The sequence below is a fragment of the Somniosus microcephalus genome, chromosome 20 (assembly GCF_052327205.1).
Source record: "Somniosus microcephalus isolate GS21.2 chromosome 20, FLI_Smic_1.0, whole genome shotgun sequence".
Classification (NCBI taxonomy): Eukaryota; Metazoa; Chordata; class Chondrichthyes; order Squaliformes; family Somniosidae; genus Somniosus; species Somniosus microcephalus.
In genome coordinates, this window is record NC_141006.1 from 48122585 (window position 1) to 48145871 (window position 23287).

Genomic DNA, 23287 nt, shown 5'->3' on the forward strand with positions numbered 1-23287 from the left:
GAACCTAGATTTTATATTGAGTAGTGGGGGATTAATTTGCCTCCCATCCTAACCCCCATCCCTCTTGCATGCTGCAACATGCCCCCCAATCTCCCCACTCAGTCCTCATCAAACTTACTTCCTCCATGAAGAACACCGCCTGCTCCTAAAGTTCCAAACCACTCAACTTTCCCTTCTCTGCCCCTGCTTGCTGACGATGTCAATCCTTCTCTCCCCATGGGCATTGTTCCCACTCCTTTCATAACTGGCATAATCACCCTCTTCTTAAAAAGCCCACCCTTAATACCTCTATTTTCTCTCTACCCAATTATGCACTCACCTCTCTTACTGTTCAAACGCTCCAATCTGGTTTCTGACCCAGCTACAGCACCAAGACCATGGTGGTCAAAATCATCAGTGGCTTGTTGTCCCTCTTTATGTTCCTCACCCTCTTTGGCACCATGGACACTAAAAACCATTACATTCTCCCCCACTGCCTCTTCTCTTGGGTCCACGTCCATGATGCTGCTCTCTGATGGTTCCACTCCTATCTGTTCCAATTCAGTATTGCATCTCTCCAATTTCTTTCTGCTCCCATGCCTGGATGGTCATCACCAGTGTGTCCCAGAGCTGTATCATCCCAGAGCTCTAGTCATCAACTATATACTACCCCTCAGGAACCTCATCCTTTTCAACTTCTACACCCAATTCTACCTATCTGCCTTCACCATTGACTACAGGACTGTTTCTGTATTATCTGCCCAACATCAGTCTTTAGTGAGCCTAAGTTTCCAACAGTTCACTACTGACAAGACTAAAGGTGTCTTGTTTGCTTCCATTAGCACCCATGTCCCTTTGTCTCTGATTTTGTCGATCCTTCTGCTGCCGACTGAAGCTGAATATGTTGGTGTGCAGCCTCTACAGTCTGTTTGATCCTGAGCTGATCTTTAAACCCCATCTCTCGTCCATCACTAAGACAACCTTCTTCTATCTTTGAAACATTGCTCCCCATCACTTTTGAAACCCTTCATCATCCCAAGGATCAACTTCTGAAATGTTTTTACTGGTTACCAAGCTCCACCCTTCACAAACTTCAACTAATTCAGAGCTCTGCCACCCAAGTCCTCTCCTGCACAAAATCCCATATAACCATCACTCTTGTCCTCATCGGAGTTCATTGACTTCCTGGTCCAGAAGGAGCCAATCTAAAGATCCTAGTGCTCGTGTTCAAATCCCTCTATGGCCTCGCTGCACACCATCTGAGTAACATTCGCCTGTCGCTGAATCTGGATTATTACTTGTTTCCCTCCTTTTTCTCCACTATTGGAGGTACTCTTTTGGCGCTCTCTAATTCTCTTCCAAAAACATTTCTTTTTGCTTGCTATCTTTTTATTTGTCTCCAAAAGATTCACAAAGCTCCTCTCTCTTTGATCTTAATTCAAATAGCTTAGTGAAGTTGTTTTATTAACTCAGTATTACACACTGTGACGAGAGATCCTGTTGACTAGTTTGACTGGAAAACCATGGTTTCCCAACTCAACCCCCATTCTCAGCCTAGACCTGACCCGACTTCTGCTGGCTGCCCAACCCAACCTGACCCGATAGTAATCCTGAGCTGACCCATGTCCCACTGGCAGCCCTGATCTGTCTAGACACACTTGTCATTGAAAGACTAGGGTAGCAGGTGCATGGAAACACCATCACCTTCAAGATCCCTGCCAAGTTACACACCATCCTGACTTGGAAGTATATCGCTGTTCCTCCATTGTCGGTGTGTCAAAATCCTGGAACGCCCTCCCTCACAGCACTGTGGGAGTATCCTCACCACACAGACTGTAGCGGTTCAAGAAAGCGGCTCACCACCACCTTCTCAAGGGCAGTTAGGGACGGGCAATAAACACTGGCCTTGCCAATGACGCCCACATCCCGAGAATGAATAACAAAAACTTGTATGAACTTATAACTGACAAAGCTGTCACTGTTAATAGGGATAGGATGCACATACATTAGTGATAAAGTTCTATGTATTTGTGTCTTAACAATATGAATACAGTAAATGAGATCTGCGTACAGTTCTGGTCGCCATATTATAAAAAGGATATAGAGGCACTGGAGAAGGTGCAGAAAAGATTTACAAGGATGATACCAGAAATGTGAGGGTATACATATCAGGAAAGGATGAACAGGCGGGGTCTCTTTTCTCTTTGAAAAAAGAAGGCTGAGGGGTGACCTAATAGAGGTCTTTAAAACTATGAAAGGTTTTGATAGAATGGATACAGAATGTTTCCACTTGTGGAGAAGAGCATAACTAGAGGCCACCAATATAAGATAGTCACCAAAAAATCCAATAGGGAATTCAGAAGAAACATCTTTACCCAAAGAGTGGTGAGAATGTGGAATTCGCTACCACGGGGAGTGGTTGAAGCGAATAGTATAGATGCACTTAAGGGGAGGTTAGACAAGCATATGAGGGAGAAGGGAATAGAGGGTTATGCTGATAGATTTAGATGAGGAAAGACGGGAGGAGGCTCGTGTGGAGCATAAACGCCGGCATGGACTGGTTGGGCCGAATGGCCTGTTTCTGTGCCGTATATCCTATGTAATCCTATGCAATCCTATGATCCAGCGCACTGAAATGAATGAACTTATGATGAAGCAGATGTTAAGCCTAACCTAAAATGTGAAGAATGGTGGCTTGGGCAAGACACTGGGCTGATGGTGCCTGTGGAGTGGAGTGTAATATGATTCTACAGGGAAACAGGAGAGGAATTCCAGATGTTTTTGCTTATTCCTATACTGTATATATATATATAATTACATCTTCACAAATTTTCCTGTAGTGCAGTAATCTTTAAATTCAAGAAAGACTTTAAAATGTTTGAGTGAGTTAAACCTAATTTTAAAACCCCATCTCACAGCAGCCAGCTGTAGTGTGGTGATCAGTGATTTTTAATAAATGAGTGCAGTGGGTTAAGGAATCAGCCTCTGAAGTGATGCAAGACTGAGCTCATTTCCTTGCAGTCTTTGGGTAGCTTCTTGGAAGTGGAGACAATGGAGTTATTGAAGCCACCTCATCCCCCTCTGATTGGCGACTGGACTAACAGGGCTACTGAAAAAAGAAAACATATCATCCTGTGGAGATTAGTCATCGCACAGCTGGGGCTGACAATTCAGTCCCGCTCTTTCAGTATCAATATCACTTTTGAATAAATAGATTGCTCAAAGCCAATGAAAGCGGGCATTAGCTATTCACCATCACTCCGTTAAAACAAATACTCAGGATATTTAAAGACATTGAAACAATGGCCCTGAAATTAGATCGGGGGCTTGCCGCGCGTGCAAGCCCCCGATCTGCACTCACCCTGCGCGCCGACATCTGAAGCTCGGGCCTGCTTGCATTTCCTTTCACAGGCCCGGTTCAGCTGTCGGCGCACTGTGCTAACCTGATCCAGCGGCGTAGTTAGTGCGATGTGCCAGCTGGGATCAGGTGAGCACTGTGCAGCCAATCAGGGGAGGGGAAACTCATTCATGAGTTTGACAGTAAGAACTGTCAAACTCATGAAAAGTATGGGCTGCCAAAACACTACTTTAACTTTAAATAAAATTTAAGAAAACATCCCACTGATTATAATAACTATAAATAAGTTTTAAAAAATGTTTTAAACAATTAATCAATTTTTTGAAAAAAATAAATTTTTTAAAAATAGGGTCTAAAACTAAACTTACCATCCTGTAAATTCTTTAAAAATAACAAACCTGTGGAAAAAAAATTCTACATTGTACTAAAAGCCCACTTACCTGAAAAACTAAATACTTACGTCTTGTTTTTCCACGCGTAAAGACTGGAGGCCTTTACACGCGCACAACACTGAGAAAAAAAAGGAATTTTACTGCGCACGCGCTGCCTGTGCAGTCGCGCGCGTTCTGCCTCTGAACCCCTTCGTTCAGAGGGCAGGAAATGCCGGTTTTCCCCGCATGCGCTGTGCATGCTGAAAACCGGCATTTCCTCCGGCCAGACGCGTGAGTACCCCGACCATACTCACGCGTTGGGACAGGAATTACTGGGTAATTATTTCAAAACATTTGAGTATCTAATGTCATCTACATGTCTCCAAAACATTTTCTATCATATAGGTCCTTTGTTTTGTTTGTTTTTACCAACATGGGGGCACATGGCTGATCTTGCAGCATAATGTAAGGTCAGCTATTTTATATATTTTTTGCAGTGCTCCCAGTGCTTGACATGGGAGTACAGCTGAAGATCTTGGTATGCTCAGTTGCAGGCAGGGATATCCCTACTGCCATACTTTACTATTTACAAGTTTTGGGGGAGGCTACATGCCAAACAGAGGTATGTGCACTTTAGTTCTCCATTAGGACCCATCCTTAAACTGCCACTCATGTTTTCAGAACTAGAGTGTAAATGTGGAGTTCTATGAGCTGCAATTGCTGGGAACTCACACAGCCAGGGATCTGAGCTGCCAACTCCTGCCTCAAGACTCGAGCCAATTATCCCTCCTTTTTCCACCATCCTCATTTCCTGAAGGTATTGTTTCTTTGCTATTTATAGTTTCACAAATGCCATTCACCCTCCAGGTACTGTGCCCCAGGGGTGATTCTTCATAGCAGTCAGCCTTGGCTCAGTGGTAGCAGTCTAAGTTCTGAGTCAGAAGGTCATGGATTCAAGTTCCACTCTAGAGACTTGAGCACATCATTTAGGCTGACACTTCAGTACAGTACTGAGGGACTGCTGTTTCTGCTGGTGGTACCGCTTTTTAGATGAGACAGTAAGGCAAGGCCCGCCTGCTTTCTCAGGAGGATGTAAAAGATCATATGCCACTATTCGGAAAAGAGGAGGGGAGTTCTCTTGGTGTCCTGGCCAACATTTAGCCCTCCACTAACACCACCAAAACAGATCACCTGGTCACTTATCTCATTAGTGTTTGTGGGAGCTTGCTGTGCACAAAATTAGCTGACAGGTTTGCCTACACTACAACAGTGACTACATTTCAGAAGTAATGAATTGGCTGTGACGCTCTTTGGGTGGTCTTGAAGATGTGAAAGGTGCTAAATAAATGCAAGTTTGTTCTTATTATGTGAGAGAAGGAATATCATTAGGCTGAAAATGTAAGATGACATATCCCAGTGGAGGCTAGATAATAACATTAATATAATCATGTGCTATGACTGAGAATAAGCCATTTCTTATGCTCTTCTGTCCCTTCTTTACACATGGATGACTCCACGAGTGTCATAAAGATGATTTCCACCTGTTAGATCCGTGTATCTTGATGTTGTGTCCTTCAATAATTAGACAAGAGACTGCAGGGAACGATCAACAGGTGTTTACTGAATGAGGGTTACTCTAGAACTAAGTGTACAGATCCCTACTCAGGGTTTATATACAGGTGTGGTCACTGCCGGTACTACAGTATACAGAAGCTGTAAAAAGTAGTTCTCCCCTTAAAGGTACATACATTACAATTCCTCCCCTTTTAGATTAACAGTACCATAACACTCATTTAACAATTAAATATCAAACTAATTACAATTAACACTTTTAACAAGCAACATTAACTGAAAATAGTCTATTTATAAATTCAGTCTTTGGGGAGGCTTCCTGATCCTTTCTGGATAGCGTCTTTCCCGAGTGTCTTGCTCTTGGTGCGGAGGCGATTCTGGCCCCCTGTCGTTGGTTGGTTCATCCGCTTCTGATGCTACTGTTTCTGGGGTAGATGCTACCTGTACGTCGGGTTCATCACCAGGTACGTATGGGCGAGACATGGGGTTGACTCGTTCCTGTGACTCTAGGATCTGGTCAACATGGCATCTCACAATGTTCTCCCCAACATCCACTGTGTACATTAGTGGCCCCTGCCGTGTGCATATCGTTCCTGGTTGCCATTTCTCTGTTCGGTAGTCGCGGGCCAAGACTGGTTGCCCTACATTGAATCTCCTTGTCGGCTTCGCATTGATGTGCTGGAATTGCTTATTCTCAACATCTCTTCGTACATTTGGTCTGAGCAAATCCAGACGAGATCTCAACCTTCAGTTAAAGAACATCATGGCCGGGGCCTGGTTGGTGACTGCATGTGTCGCATTTCTGTAGGCTAACAGGAAACTGTCCACCTTATGCTGCAGTGGAATGTTGTCATCGCACATGGCCTTTACTGCTTTTTTAAAGGTTTGTACGAACCTCTCAGCCAATCCATTTGTGGCTGGATGATACGGGGCGGATGTGTAATGCCTTACCCCATTCCTTTTCAAAAATCTTCGAAACTCTTCGGACACAAACTGTGGTCCGTTATCAGAGCAAATCTGCTCTGGCAAGCCATTCCTGGCAAAAATGGTCCGTAGGACTGCAATAGTTTTCTCCGTGGTGGTGGAGGACATTTTGATCACCTCAGGCCATTTCGAGTGCGCATCGACGGCTATTAAAAACATTGAGTCCATGAATGGACCAGCAAAATCAATATGCACCCGTTGCCATGGAGATGAGGGCCACTCCCATGGGTGTAGAGGGGCATGTGCTGGTGCATTTTGGACCTTCTGGCTTCCTGAGCAGCTTTTTGTCAGGTCCTCGATTTGCTGATCGATCCCCGGCCACCACACATAAGCCCTAGCAAGGCTTTTCATTTTCACCCCTCCCAGATGACCTTCGTGAAGCTCATTGAGCACTCTCTCCCTTAACTTGGGTGGAATTACCACTCGGGATCCACACATCAAGGTCCCCTGGCATACTGACAGCTGTTCTCTTCTGGATGAGAATGCTGGCAACAGTGAGTCGCCATGTGCTGGCCATCCCTTCACCGTCAAATCATATACCCGAGACAGTGTCGGGTCATTTCGGGTCTCCTTCTCTATACCAGCGTTAGTTACTGGCAAGCGTTCAATTATAGTCGAATGAAATATTTCGACAGGATCCACTGCTGGTGCTTCCTCCGCAGTACGCAGTGGCAGGTGTGATAGCCCATCAGCATTTCCATGCTGTTTCGTGCCCTTATACTCGATTTCATATTGGTGCGCCCCTAGAAAAAAGGACCATCTTTGTAGCCATTGCGCAGTCATCACCGGAACGCCCTTCTTTGGATTAAAGATGGAGACAAGTGGTTGGTGGTCAGTCAGCAAGGTGAACTTCTGCCCGTGCAGATAGTGATTGAACTTTTTCACTCCCCACACTAGGCTGAGGGCCTCCCTGTCAATCTGGGCGTAGTTATGCTCAGCTGAGGTTAGTGACCGAGACGCAAAGGCTACTGGCCTCTCTGAGCCGTCCGGGAATTTGTGCGACAGCACCGCTCCAATGCCATAGGGTGATGCATCACACGCCAACCGAATTGATAGTGCTGGGTTGAAATGAGCCAACACCTCTTTTGATGTGATCAATGCTTTGCTCTTCTGGAAAGCTCGTTTACATTCGTCACTCCACTTCCATGGTACCTCCGTTTGCAGTAGGGTGTTCAGTGGGTGTAGTACGGTAGACAAATTCGGCAAGAACTTATGGTAGTAGTTCACCAGCCCGAGGAACGACCTCAGTTGTGACACATTTTCCGGCGCTGGAGCCTTGACTACTGCCTCAATCTTTTCAGGGAACTTATGTAACCCCTCTTTATCAATAACATGGCCACAATACGAGATCTGCTTCTGGAAAAACTCGCATTTGTGGCGATTAGCTCGGAGCCCATATTCCTTCAATCTATTGAGCACCTGCTCCAGGTTGGCGAGGTGATCACTCTCATTTTCGCCCATGACCAGGATGTCGTCCAAATAACACTGGGTCCCTGGAATCCCTTGCAGGACTTGATCCATTGCCCTTTGCCAAATAGCCGGAGCTGATGCTACCCCGAACACCAGCCGGTTGTGTTGGTAGAGACCTTTGCGTGTTGATCGTGAGGTACTGTTTTGAGGCTTCTTCTACCTCCATTTGCAGGTACGCCTGGGCCAGATCAATCTTAGTGAAGCGTTTCCCTCCAGATAGCGAGGTGAAAATATCTTCAATCCGCGGAAGTGGATATTGTACAGTGTGAAGGACTGGGTTCACTGTCACCTTAAAGTCCCCACAGATGCGAACCTTCTTTGGTTCCCCAGGCGTATTACTCAACGACCTCTTCATTACAGGAACGATGGGTGTAGCCCACTTGCTCCAGTCCACTTTGGACAGTACTCCTGAACGTTCCAAACCTTGCAGCTCTGCTTCGACGGCTGGGCGGATTGCATAAGGTACCGGTCTGGCCTTAAAAAACTTTGGGCTTGCATTTTCCTCTATTTTGATCGTCGCTGTTATGCCTTTTAGTGTTCCGAGTCCCTGCTGGAACACTTCTTGTGCGTCAGTTAGCATTTTTGACAGTCGTCCAGGTGTGTCGTCGTCATCCTTTTTGGCATCTACAGTCAGTGCTTGTATGGAATGCCAATCTAGCTGTATCTTCCGGATCCATTCACGTCCTAGTAGTGGTGGTCCTCCATCTGGCAATACATATAGGTCCATTTTTGGTGTTTCCTTGCCGTTATATATAACATTCACCCTTATTTTTCCTTTGGGGTAGACTTTTTGCCCCGTGTACGTCTTCAAGACAATCTTTGTATCTCTCAAGGGTATATGTGAGAATAGCCGCTTGTAGTCCCTTCGGTTTATGACTGTTAGAGCTGATCCTGTGTCCAATTCCATTTTCACTTGGACTCCTGCTATCTTGAGCGTGACCCAGATAGTTTGGTGATCCTCCATTTTGATCACATTATGTAGTTTCAGACAACCCAGCTCCTTGCTTCTGGAGTCTGTATCACTTTTCTGTTCGTCTGAACTACTCTCCGTCACCTTATGTACCTTCTTGTACTTCTCCTGTGGAGATTTCTTGCTGCTGGTTTTCTTTCCCGACCTGCAGACTCTTGCTATGTGTCCTACTTTTCCACACTGTCTGCACACTTTGTCCTTGAACCAGCAATCCTTATGGTCGTGTGTTGTTCTGCCGCAGCGATAGCACTTCACTGTTCCGTATGACATTTCATTTGTGCCATATTCTTGCGGTCTCCGTTGTATCTCTGCCGCGCCCCATGCTGCTGCTTCGTGTGCTACTGCAATGCTGAAAGCCTTGTCCAGCGTAAGATCCTTTTCTGATAGAAGCCGTTTCTGGGTTCCTTCACTTTGAAGCCCACGCACAAACTTGTCCCTTAAAGTATCTGCTAGTCCCATTCCAAACTGGCAGTGTTTCAATAGCTTGCATAGTTCCGTTAAATACTCAGCATTACTTTCATCTTTATGCTGGTTCCTTTTGTGAAACTTAAATCTTTCCGCTATCAGCAGCGGTGTGGAGTCTAAGTGGTCCTGTAGGATTGACACTATGTTTTCAAAATCCTTTTCCACTGGCTTCTCTGGGGTTACTAGGTTTCACAGTAAGCCATACGTTTTTGCACCCATTGAATTCAACAATACCAGCGCTTTCCTGTCACCTGGCACTTCATTCGCCTTGCAGTACACTTCTATGCGTTCGACAAATGTCGTCCAATCTTCGACTTCATTGTCGAACGCTGTGACACTGCCACTCTTCGGCATCCCTGGGTGTGGTTAGACTGGCTCAAAATGGCGTCTCCCACGCTCGCCCTTCTTCCTCGCTGTGGCTCAAAATGGCGTCTCCCGCGCTTTCCTTTCTTCCCCGCTGACGCTGCTCGGCCCTTGAACACCGGCTGCGCTCTGCGCATTTTCCTGCGCGCCTCTCTCCCCCATTGACGCTGCTCAGCCCTTGAACACCGGCTGCGCTCTGCTCTCTCTCATCCGTTGATGCCGCTCGGTCCTGAACACCGGCTGCGCCCTGTGCGCTCTACCCTCTCTCTCTCCCCCGTTGACGCTGCTCGGCCTTTTTCTGTGCCGTCGGTCGGCTCTAGCTGCCGCTGTCCGGGAAGGGTCTGCGCAGTACCTGTTGCCAGCCCGTTTCGCTGGACCACCGTGACTGGAGAACCAAGCCTGGCTCTCAACAGCCTCCCCTGCGATGCTGAAATCTCCGCTGGAAGACTGGGGGGTTTCCTGTGGTCGACGCCCGTGCTTCTGGACTCGGCCTTCTTCCACTGTTCTCCAGGAGTGAATCCCTGGGAGGTGATGCAGAGTTGCAGGTAGGTTTGAATCTGCTCATCGCCAATGTTAGATCCGTGTATCTTGATGTTGTGTCCTTCAATAATTAGACAAGAGACTGCAGGGAACGATCAACAGGTGTTTACTGAATGAGGGTTACTCTAGAACTAATTGTATAGATCCCTACTCAGGGTTTATATGCAGGTGTGGTCATTGCCGGTACTACAGTATACAGAAGCTGTAAAAAGTGGTTCTCCCCTTAAAGGTACATACATTACCCCACCCGTGGTCAAAGAAGTTTTGTAAAGTAATCTGTCTGAAGGATATGGTGGTCTGAGGCTATCTGGGCCCGGTTCTGTTTAAGTAAAATGACTGTTTTTTACCCCAAGCCTTGCATTGCTAGGACAATCTGCTCAGGCACCAGTGAATCAGAATCATAGACGTTTACGGCACAGAATGTATCTTTATCTGAGCTCAATGAATCCTGCTGATTTGCAGGATAAAGCATAGCTCCACCACTCCCTCTTCTGCAGCACAGTGGGATTGGGAAAGTATTCCGTTGCTTTTCATGATTTAAAGAATATGTTTCCCTGCAAAGTGCCTGATAGAGGATGTACATTAACATTTTCTACTGCACTTAAGCGAAGTAGCTTTCAAGGTCATGCCACACCCTTTATCATGTCTGTGTAATACGATATTGAATCAACAGGGACTGCACCATGAAAAGCAGCAAATTAACGTTCTCATGAAGTATGTTTCAACGCTGACATAATGAATGCCTCAAATGTAATCTCTGCGGAAGCTGCTTCTCTTGAAGTGGCAGAGCTTAGCCCAGTAATATTTGGCAGAACGAGTTCACAAATGTAAGCGATGTAAAAGCCATTCTTTTGCATGATTATAATAAATGTACAGTATTCGGTACCCTAAATCATCATCGGGGCTAATTTCAATGATGACTTGTGGCCAAATCTCACCTCTGGTAGCTGATTCAAGCAGCCAGTTACCCTGCTCATGCTGTAACCTCACCCAGCATTTGAATCCCTGTGGGCAGATTGAGTGGCGTTGTGCAATATATAGAGGTGGACAGCTCCAATACTGTATGCTTTCTTATTTGTTTTGTTTTGTACACATATGCCACTTTAGGTAAGACATTGGTATGGATTCCTGGAACAGTGTTAGCAGATGTACAAGCCGAACAATCACTTGTATCTAAGTATAGTGCCTATTTTCATTACACCAGTCACTGGCAAGCCAGGGAAGACATGAATGAATCAAATCACAGCGACACAAAGAACATACAATAATTAAAAGAATTGGTGACATGTCAGTATGGTAATAGGATGTGCACAGGAGACACTTGCATGAGAGTGGAACTGAAATTTTAAAACAAGCATGCACTAGAATATATCTAGTGAGATCAACATTAACAACTAAAACTATGCTTGTCTTGAGATCTATCGCCAAGACATTTTCTACATTCTATTTGGTGAAAGTCTATCCTTTAGACTGTGTAATTTTCATCATCAACTTGTATTTATATAGCGCCTTTACCTTAGAAAAATGTCTCAAAGCACTTCACAGAAGCATAATCGAAGAAAAATCGACACTGATCAAAGAAGGAGTTACGACGAGGGGACACCAGATGTGTAGTCAAAGGTTATTGGCGATGCGCTAGCTACGATTGTGTAAGAGTGTAACCAAGCAAAGGTAGTCCCACTGAACTGGACTACAGAGAAGAGGCGTTGGAGGAGGATAGTGTGGTCAACTATGTCAAAGCCTGCAGAGAGGTAGAGAAGGACAGGGAGAGAGAGCACGCCATGGTCACAGCGACAGAGGATGTCATTTGTCACTTTAATTAGGGCAGTTTTGGTGCTGTGGCAGGTCTGATGCATTGTGGAGTGGGGGCAAAGCAATGGGGAAATGAATGGGAGGGACAGAAACCTGATTGTAGAGTTTCAAATGTGGAGTTGCAGGAATGATGGGCACAGATTGGGGAGGCGACAATATGTTCAAGGGCTTGAATGCACACTCCCTGTAGTCCACACGTACTTAAGCAGTAGAGTAACAGCTACTTTTGTTACCTTTAGAAATCTGAATCTGTTAACAGTTCATTGTTATCCTCACGTTCTTGCTCATGTGCCTATGGACGATTAGAGTATAGAAAGAAAACTGATGCAAAAGAATCTTTGGGAACAGGAAAAGACCATTAGATCAAAAAAAAAAGTTGCAACCCCACCTCCGCTCCTTCTCACCATGTCCTGCAGTCCCATCTCTCTCTAGAAGCACACTTAATTACCTCTTGAACTCATTTATATTGTTTGCTTCGAAGTCATAGAGTCATAACGGCACAGAAGGAGGCCATTCGGCCCATCGAGTCCGTGCCGGCTCTCTGTAGAGCAATCTAGTCAGTCCCATTCCCCTGCTCTATCCCCATAGCCCTGCAAGTTTATTTCCCTCAAGTGGCTATCCAGTCTCCCCTTGAAAACATTGAGTGTTTACGCTTCCACCACTTCCATCGGCAGCGAGTTCCAGGTCCTCCGCACTCACTGCGTAAAAAAGTTTTTCCTCACGACCCCCCGTATCTCTTGCCCAAAACCTTAAATCCGTGTCCTCTAGTCCTTGTACCATCAACTAGTGGGAACAGCCTTTCCCCGTCTAGCCTATCCAAACCCGTCATAATCTTGTACACTTCTATCAAATCACCCCTCAACCTCCTTTGCTCTAATGAAAACAAATCCAGCTTCTCCAACCTGTCCTAGTAGCTAAGATCCCCCATCCCCAGAACCATTCTGGTAAATCTCCTCTGCACCCTCTCAAGGGCCTTCACATCCTTCCTAAAGTGTGGTGACCAGAACTGGACACAGTACTCCAGTTGTGGCCTAACCAGCGCTTTATAAAGGTTCAGCATAACTTCTCTACTTTTGTACTCAATACCTCTATTTATGAAGCCCAAGATCCCATATGGTTTGCTAACCACTCTCTCAATATGTCCTGTGGATGTATGAATGACATATATATCCACAATAAAGATTTACTCGTAAAACATTGGCTGAAAGCATAAAAACGTTATGGAGCTTCACTATTTTGTATGTAAATGTCATGGTATTTCATTGGAGTTCCCCTTAAAGTTTTACACATAAAAAATATGCCTTTATTACAGCTTTATGTAGGAATGGCTTGCCCTGGTGCTGGTTAGGAAAGGAAAGGAAACCTAGAGTGCGGACACCCAGTACAGATGGAGTCTGAGCCAATGGTCACCGTGGGATTGAGAGATACAGGAAGGAGTGCAGTCTACTTCCAATAGGATTAGCTGCTTTTTTAAACTATTCCTTCTATTATAAATAAAAAGAGAAAATGCTGGAAATGCTCAGCAGGTCAGGCATCATCTGTGGAGAGAGAAACAGAGTTAATGTTTCAGGTCGATGACCCTTCGTCGGAACTGGAAGAAGTTAGAGATGTAACAGGTTTTAAGCAAATGCAGAGGCAGGGAAAGGAGGGAGGAAAAAACAAAAGGGAAAGTCTGTGATAGGGTAGAAGGCAGGAGTAATTAAATGACAAAAGGGATGATGCTGCAAGGCAAAAGGGGGAGAGTAATGGGACAAATAAAGAAACAAAAGATGGGTCTAGATGAGCTGTAAATGCCAACAGCAGAACCATTACCAACAGCATCTATTATAAACTGCTCTGTTTATACAACAACAACTTGTATTTATATAGCGCCTTTAACGTAGTAAAATGTCCCGACACTTCACAGGAGCGTTATCAAACAAAATTTACCACGAGCCACATGAGATATTAGGACAGGTAGCCAAAAGCTTGGTCAAAGAGGTAGGTTTGAAGGAGCATCTTATAGGAGTAGAGAGGTGACGAGGTTTAGGGAGGAAATTTCAGATGAGGGTCTAGGCTGCCAATGGTGGGGCGATGAAAATGGAATTTTCTAACTGGATTTGGCTTTCTACTTCTCTGAAACATTTTAATGAATCAGTTACATATGTCTAACTGGAGAGCACTGTATCTGTTTTCATTCCTATTTCTACAGCTCTGGAAAAAGGCCTGCTGAAAACACTGCAGAAGCTGGATGAGTATCTGAACACATCCCTCCCTGAAGAGATCGATGCTGACAGCATGGAGGATGTCAAAGCCTCCAACCGCAAGTTCTTGGATGGAAATGAGATGACGCTAGCAGACTGCAATCTGCTCCCAAAGCTTCACATTGTCAAGGTACTGAGTTATTTCTCATTGTGTTCGGATCCAGTCAACTGTAAGGATTTGCACCAACGAAGATAGCGAATAATAAAACATTCTCTGCAGGACCAGGCGATCCAGGACAACCTGATGTGTTGTTTTGCAAGTACAATTTTGGCGTGTTTGCGTTCAACTTCAGCACTGCAGTGAAATGGATTCTGAAGCTTAGCACTTCTGGCCCACAAGGAAAGCTAAACTTGGGGGGAAAAAACGTACCCACCTGAGCTTCTCCAGGCCCACGATCCAGCTTCCGACAGGTATGGCCTGGCAGGGAAACAATCATTGTTCCCTTGCTCAGGGCTCCAGTTAGAACAGCAGATCAGGCCCCGATGATGTCATCGGAGCCCGCTCTGGATATTTAAAGAGGACCCTGCCGGCGTGGGGTGGGTGTCCTTGCCGCCTGCAATTAACATTGTAGACGGCCAGATCGGGGCGGGAAAGGGGTGGTTAAGTCCCCACTCCATTTTAACTGCCCCCCCCCACCTGGTTTCCCCCAGGTGTGGGGGCGAAGTTAAAATCAGGGTGAAAGACTTCTTACCCCTCTGTCAATTACTAAATGCATTAGTGGCAACTCTAGGGACTTTAATACTCTGAGCCACCCTGTTATCAAAAAAAAATAAACAACTAGAGAAATCATCATTAAAATAAATGAATGAAGTCAGCGTGGTACCAGTTGCAGAAGGAGCTGATAGTAAGCCGACAACCTTATCATTGTAGCTGTCATTGTGAAACGTGCTTCTCTGATCCACTGTGAGGCAGCAATAATCAGTAAACATTTTACATATTTATTTTCAGAAAATATTCAATTTTTAAAAAATTATAATTAGATCTCGTCTGTGTAGGGCAGGTATCACAGTTGTTACTACTTATGGTTAAAGAGTAACGCACAGAGAGATGGGAGCATTAAAGTCCTGATCTTTTCTGATCTTATTAAATCAAGAACAATGGACATTTGCAAATGACAACAAGGCAACAATCTCATTAGGCAGTTCAGATGATGCCAGTCTATCACCTGAAACCCGAGATAAAATGAAGGCATTGAAATCACTCCCACAAAAACTCAGCAGGCCAGGGCAGCATCCGTGGAGAGAGAAACAGAGTCAACGTTTCAGGTCGATGACCTTTCGTCGTCAACCTGAAACGTTAACTCTGTTTCTCTCTCCACGGATGCTGTCCTGGCCTGCTGCATTTTTCCAGCGTTTTCTGTTGTTATTTCGGATTTCCAGCATCCGCAGTATTTTGCTATCGAAATCACTCCCATGTCCCTGTTATTTCCTTTCATGTAATATATACTGTGGAGCTTATGAGGCATCTTTATGTCATTGTGACTTCTGTTTTTTTGCCATTGTGGAACATGAGCAGACCTTGTGGCTCATATAGTTGACACATGATGACATTGACGCTGAAACTGATGGTCACTACAAGTTTATTGAATAATATTCCACAAAACATAGTCTATATCACAAATAAATAAACTGATGGGAAACACAAATGAGATTTAAACATGAATCCATCAGAACTGAAATGGTCATCAGCTGTTTTATCGGATTTTTTTTTGAAGTACTTAGGGCCATCCTCAGATTGCAATATATAAATGCAAGTTCTTTCTTTCTTAGGTTGTGACAAAGAAATATCGGAACTTTGACATCCCCAAATCCATGACAGGAATCTGGCGATACCTGCAGAATGCTTACACCAGGGATGAATTCACAAACACCTGCCCCGGAGACAAAGAAATTGAAATCGCTTATGCAGATGTAGCTAAGCGCCTCAGCAAGTGATGGTGGACAAGGCCAGCACAAGCATTCACTCACAGAAAAGCTTTTGTTAACAGACTACGCTTTATTTTTATTGCATGGTTTTGCAAGTTGTCAGATATTATTTTATATTTTCCAGTGGATTATAACTTCAGGTATCTCAGTCCTTACTTTTTTATATATATTTTCCGGAAGGGCTTTCAAGGTTCCGTAAGCTAAGCAAGCAGTTGCTTAGGTGAACGTAACCATTTGGTAATTGATATCCAACAAGGAGTTGACTTTCTTGATATCTATAGGAAGATGTTACAGGAAGCTGTGCCTTTGAGACCTTGTGCTGTGAAAGGTCATTCTATAAGATATGTGAAAAGTAGCTAAAGAACATTGCGTATCCACATTGCTTATCTTACAGTCAATCTTGATCACATTTACATGCAGATGTCACAAACCCAATCTTAGCCTCAAAAGTTAACAGGTTACAGTTGCCTAATTGGTTAGGATCACATTAATTAACACAAGTTCCTAAATGTAACCACCACCATTATTTAAGCAAGTAACCTTGAAAGCCCTAGTTGTAGGTATTATGAAAGAAATACACATACAAATACTAAATATAATAAGCTACAGTATTCAATTGATTAGTTTTATCATTATATCTATAATGCTGCAATAATCCTCAAATCTGTGATTGTTTAATCATGAGTAAAATATTCCCATTTGCCCCATTGTTAAATTTCATTCCAAACTAATTTGACACGTTTTATTTTTTCTTCGGTTTTACGGATATTTTGATAAGTTAACAGAAGAATCAGTTTGCCCTGGATTCCCATAGTTGATATAAGCGGTGGGTGAGCCAGAAATTGAACAAAATCAACACATGAGGTAAAACATGGTGATGAGTGGCTGTAGTGGGTGATGCAATATCCAGTTTATAGAATTTTTTGGTAAGTTTTTGTTAAGTGGACATTGTTGTCCTTATAGGGATACACAAGCTCAAGACAATAAAGTCTGGATTAATAGCTCTCCCTATGTTTTCTTGTAATTTCAAAAGAGATTGAGTGGTTCATTTGAATACATAAAGGAAAAGGTAGGCGAGGTTTCCTGAGTGAATAGCTTCATATGCCACGAGCAGATGTTCTCCATGTCGCTGCACAAAACGAGCTGATGCCGCTTGTATCTTGGATGTTCTCAAGGGAGAGATGCAAAACCCTGATATATTGTGCAGTTCTCTGCACTGTGGGGCCAGTCACTCCACAGGACACTTGCTGTCAGAGACTTCCAACAAGAAATGTCCAAATTGGTCTTGCATTTCTTTGCCAATTCTTCCTCTACTTTATCTGCAGCAGAATACCAAACCTGAGAGCAGTGGTAGTGTATGTTTGAACTACGCCTAGTTCATGAATGATATTCAGAATACAATGAAAGAGACCACTTCCGTTGTTGATTATCTCATTACTCAATTAAATCCTTGTTGCTGAATGTAATGTACCCGACAACCTACAGGCTACTTATCTAATAGAGTCACTTGGTAATGCAGTTGTAGTCTATAAAGGATATATGAATCATCTGAAGTTATCCCAGGTTGACTTGTCTTGATTTAAGGCCATTTATTAGTGCTTTTGAAAGATTTTATATAAAGATCAAGCTGCCATTTTCCTAACTAGTGACCAAGTTGTACTTGGGACCACGTTATTCTTCTCCCACTGGTGGCAGAATTACAAGTAAATAAAAGTAGCAAGACTACTCCAGTTATAAGATGCTTTAAATACAGGTAGAAGTGATTGTTGCAACATTATAAAATAACTCTGTTTGAAATGCAGTGACAATGAACTTACACCACATTGGTTTTATTACGAACATTTTCATATTCCTGAACGCAGAAATGAAAGTCATTTGAAATGCCAGCTGGATCGTTGCCTATTTGTGTGCACAACCAAAGTGTAGCCCTGCTATGGGCTTCATCGACTTGTGGCCAACTCGTTCACTTTGCTTCACGTACAGCTCCAGCCAGCTGATTGTCGAACAGCACTTGAGGGCTGTGCTGGAGACTCTACAACCGCGAGACTGTTAGCTCTGGAGACGGAGGCTGCATGGTGAGAGAAAATGGTTCCTCCGAGAACACTGGAGAACGTACATCCGGTTCAAAAAAGAAAGCAGTTTAAAATGAGCCCAAGTCCTTTTTTTTGTAAGTAAGAGTACAAGCCTAGAGAATTCTCTGCCAGCTTGTAAAGAAACCAGATTTGTAAAATTGCATTTTCTCATTCAATGGTGGTCATATTTTGTGTTTTGTTTCCACTTGCTATCAGGCTGACTTCATTGTAAATAGGTTTCCTAAGGAAAGCAATCCCAGATGGGATACATTACCCTGAATACTGGGTTGCAAAATACCATTAAGTCATTTAAATAATGAGTCTCACCTGGTACCATTTACACCTGCGGTTCACATTTAGGTAAGCAAGCAAGAATCAGAATCTGGCTACCTTACGTTGTGACAAAGTACAATGGTTCAAATTGAATTTATCCACTACAACTGCTAGTTTGTGACCTTGTATAGAGGGTTCTATTTGTGTTGACATTTCTCCATTTTTAAGTAGAGTAAAATTTCACTTTTTTAAAGACAAAAATGTTCCAAAATGGCTGAATTACTGTATTTTGTAGCATAGGATCATTCTCAACGTGTAATCACTAAAATAATCTAAAGGTTAACCTACCCTTTTAAGAAATGGTTGTGCACCACAAAAGCCAGCGTGCATTCCCCAGCTGTACGTCATTTGAGCTGCCCATTCTACTCTGGAAAATGTCACTGTCTCTTCATTTTTAATGTTAACAGCATGTTGCATAAATAGAATAAATGGAATGTTGAACAGGTAATGGTTGATTGACAGTTATTGTACTTGTGGGGAAGACCTGGAAACTCACTCCTGAATTAGATCCAGGGATGAAGACATTTGCATCTGTACTAAACTGAAACAATGTAAAATGGACTGTTGGTGTCAAAAGGTAACAAATGTGTAGTTTCAGGAATATTTGTGATGATCTAAGAAAATTAAATATTAGTGTAAAGTCACAGGAAGGGACTCTTAGCATGAAATTTGTAGGGACTATGATTCCATCTCCTAAAAGTCATTTACTTTTGGAAACTGGACAACCACACCTTCTTATAAACATGGTTTTGTAATTCCTCGGTTCATCCCAGTTCAACTTTCTCATGTTCCAATAAATATTCTTGAAACTATTTGCTTTTCCCTTTTGTAAAACACCAAATAGTTTGGTTCAATACAGATGCTGGTTTGTTAATCCCTACACAAGCCTGGTTTTGTTTACTCAGAGTACACTATTCCAAGCTGAACCAGGATTGGATTTGATTCGAGTATTTAAAGCTTTGTGCAAATGCTGACATTGGATTCACAGCAAAGTAAGCACTTCTCCTAGGTGGTGGTGATACTGCTGAGCTACTATGAATTCAGTGTGTAAAGACTAGTTCTTGTGGGGTGGGGGGAGGGGGAAAGTAGGTGGAAAAAAATACTTTTTCAAGGAATTTGTTCCACAATAGAAAGGGAGAAGGGGACTGTAGGCAACCATTTTGCCAAATCAAAATAAAATCCCTTCACCTCTTATGTCGCTATCAGGAGTGACTTCCTTTTTTAATGGATTATTATTTGCTTTTCAACATGGGTCTTCTAGACTTTGTCAACAATATTCCTTGTTCAACCATTGCTCATTTGTATTTACGCCTAAGATAATGAGCAGACAACGTTTATTGACTAAGATTGTCCTGAAACTATAAAAATGTTTCCAATGTCCATATCATATTGAACATTATTTTAAGGAAGTTTGCTTATAGACTTGAGTATATAGGATATTTACACTTAGAATTTCCCACACTGTTACTGCCAAGATATAAAAAAAATCTATCAACACTTCAGTAAAAACATTTATGAAAATAATGCTTAGCAGATGGAAAAAAACAATGTATTCTCCAAGCATATTGAAAGACAGGGACTGAGACTGACAAAAATTGGAAGGGAGCAAAGTCAAGACTCCAGATGGAATATTAGAGAATCATCAAGATCCTAGGCTTTAGTAAACCTTGAATTAGGCTGAACTGAGCCAGGTATATGTGAAACGTACTGTGGGTCCTTATTGTACAGGTGACATACATTATGTTGTTAGGACCTCAGCTTTACAAATTGGACACTAGGAAAGTCAGTTTAGCTTGGGGTCCCTAATCCCCACCTTATTCATGACTACACACTCACTATTGATTATAGGTGAGATGGAAGAATCGATCCAGCGATCCAAGAGTCTAATTCCCAATAGAAATCTCTAGAATAGTGCATCTGGGATCAGGCACATCGCAAGGGGTGAGATTGTATTCCACGCTTTCATTTAAACTGGTAACTTGATCAAACATCATTTCCCCAATTAAAAGTCCAAAATTAAACTAAGATGTGCAGTTGCATTTTGTAAAGTTGTGTTTTTAAATTTTGCAAATGAAAATAAAAATCTGGTTCAATTTGCCCAAAGTTCACATGACTTTGGATTCCACATTCAGTTCAGTGATTGTCTTTACTTCAGCGGTTAGTTTCCAACTATTATGGCATTGATAACCCAATGGTGAGTTTTATAGCACACAGTGTTTTGATAAAAGGAAAGGGGCTCTATACCAGTACCTAATACACTGTATTTTTTTGATATTTGGACTGTTGACCAATTGTGCCAGGCTCTGAACTTTTACTGTTTTTTGTATTGTGCAAAAAGACTATATACCAACGTGCCACCAGCATCTAACATTTTTGGGGTCAATGTTAAATTGGCTTTTGCCTTAAACTGTTAAGAATTTGGAAGTAGGAACATCTTCAGAGAACATCTAAAAGAGATTAAGCTGACACTTGGCAAAATATTGTAAACTCTTTCAGTAATACCATCAACAGCAAAATAATAATGAAGTAGTGGAGGAGAACCCAGAGAGATTCTTCTGACCTTGTATATGATACGATACTACTGTAATAGAAAGTGTCAGGTCTAGCTTCATCTGTTAAAGGGTCACTGTTGGCCAGTAAAACTGAGGCATTGGACTAAGATTTAGCACTATTGTGATCATCTTCAATTTTTAAATATGATTTTAAATGTATGTTTTTTTAAATTATGAAAATTTAGACAACAGTTGGAATGCTGAAACTGAAAATGACATGAAGACCTTTTAGAGCAAGCTATGCAGCCTGTTCAAAAGCTTCTAATACCGTGATACATTGTCCATTTGTTTTTAGACATAAGTATAAAGTGGGGAACACTGTTTCTTCACTAATGAACGAATGAAAATGTAGATTATGATTACTATCTCTCCTTAAAGAAAGCTGAAAGACTACAATTATTTCTAAGCTGCGTCTTGCTGAAGTAAATCCCTATTCTGTTGTCTAAGATGATGGTTTAAAAATAGAAATGAATTGAATCAACTGAAACCATATTTGAAACAGATTACTAACACTATCGTAAAAGTTCAAATCTGAGTACTGATTGCCGTATACATGCAGATATGTTAATGCTGGTACAGTAACTACTGTAGCTGTATGAAAACTTAAATCCAAGTGTAATTTCTAAAGCAGCTACCTCAACAGAAAACCTCAGCCATTAAATGAATGTTCATGTCCACCTTCAATCTGTGCTCTCAAGCCAATACATTGGTACTAGAAATTTGAAAGTAATGTATGTTCATTTTCTTTGTATTGCAACCTTTTACTGTATTTTTTAGAAGTAGTAATGCACGTTTAATGTAAGTGCTTATGTATAGTATTAGGGCAATACTTTACCAGCAGAAATTGGGGAACTGTATAAAGTAATTAAAAAAACACTGATCAGATTGAACCAAAGCTTGAAAAGTGTTACGGGAATTATCATCGGGGTTTTTGTGGATAACACACATTCCTGTAACCATAAGGAACACATACACCTTTGGTACCTACAAGAGTGGTGGACATTGTATTAGTAGCACTGGATTAGATTTGAAGATTTCAAAATGAAGCTTCTATTTGAAGTTTTTATTTTTACTTTTCAAATGTAATGATCCCAAAAGGATCACTGCACAATCCCAATCCACCGCCAACAATGAAAATGGGCAACTTTTGGCTCATTTTGTTCGCAGTTGGCATTTGTTCTGCTCCACAGAAAGGCTGAAGGAAACCCTCATTTAAAAGGCTTTATGGTTCTGCACAACAGAACCAATAGGGCCCATAGCTTAATGCTTTGTTATGGCTGATGAGATTTGATGGAAGTCGACACCTAAAAATGAAACTAAATTGGCAAACACAACGGTGTTCAAGTCGAAACAAGCTTGAGATTGACAGGCTGATCATTCATCAAGGAACAATGCCATGTCGACAAAGAACCAACCAGACTCATTGAGAGCAGCATCTTTTTCTTGTCCTTTCAAAGTTGGTTTACAACGAGTAGCCTTTTGTTGTATTTATGAAGCTTGAGTGGCAAAAGAATTCTAGCCACTCTGTTGGTGACTTTAGCCAACCGGTTAAAATGAAGAGAGAACATGAGCATGCATTTCATAACATTGCAGACTTGTACTTTATCATTTAGGACAAGTGCCCTGCCACTACCGAAAATTTTTAATTAAAAGATTAGTGTAACAAGTTTTTTTTTAAACCATAGGAGCCTGTGTACAGTTTGGGGCCTTTTGCCCCTCAGGCCTATTCTTAGTTTCAGTCCCTGTTGTACAGTATGCTTACATCTCTTACTGTATATTGAAAATATTTTGCAAAAAAACACCAGTATACTGCTGGCAGCTGTTAATAAAATAAAATGTATATTTTCACATCCAAGATATGTTTCCTGTAGCATTTGTATATATGTACATATAATCAATATAAAAATTGGCAATGGAGATCTAAACTAGTCCGGACCACGTTGGCCATGACTTATATTATTTGGTACCTAGCTCTTATAATGATGCGATCTCCACTCCAGCCAGGGCCCAGTCCAGTAATGTTTCCGTTAAGCTGCATGGCCTGGAGGTCACACGCAGGTCGCTCACTGGCTTTTAAATGGGAAAAACTGCACATGCACGAAAATTTAAAGGGGCCGTGCACCCCAAAATAATTAGAGGGAACATTGCAGTCCAGCTCTCTCTTGATGGTATACAGTGAATCTACACTCATCATACAAGCTGGCACCGTGAAAAGAAGAATCACATTACATCTAACCTATTTATTTCCGTGTGTAATTTATACACATGACCCCTGGT

General features: G+C 42.5%; 1 protein-coding gene across 1 annotated transcript in view; it reads left to right on the forward strand.

Annotated features, from left to right (window-relative positions):
• The window catches only part of LOC147103209 (chloride intracellular channel protein 4), a 163572-nt gene extending 140707 nt beyond the window's left edge, over positions 1-22865 (forward strand). The window contains exons 5-6 of the mRNA XM_085962635.1: positions 14076-14257; positions 15898-22865. Coding sequence (XP_085818761.1) covers positions 14076-14257; positions 15898-16062 — 347 coding nt within the window. The 3' untranslated portion in view covers positions 16063-22865. The remainder of the gene's footprint in view (positions 1-14075; positions 14258-15897) is intronic.
• The last annotated feature ends 422 nt before the right edge of the window (positions 22866-23287 follow it).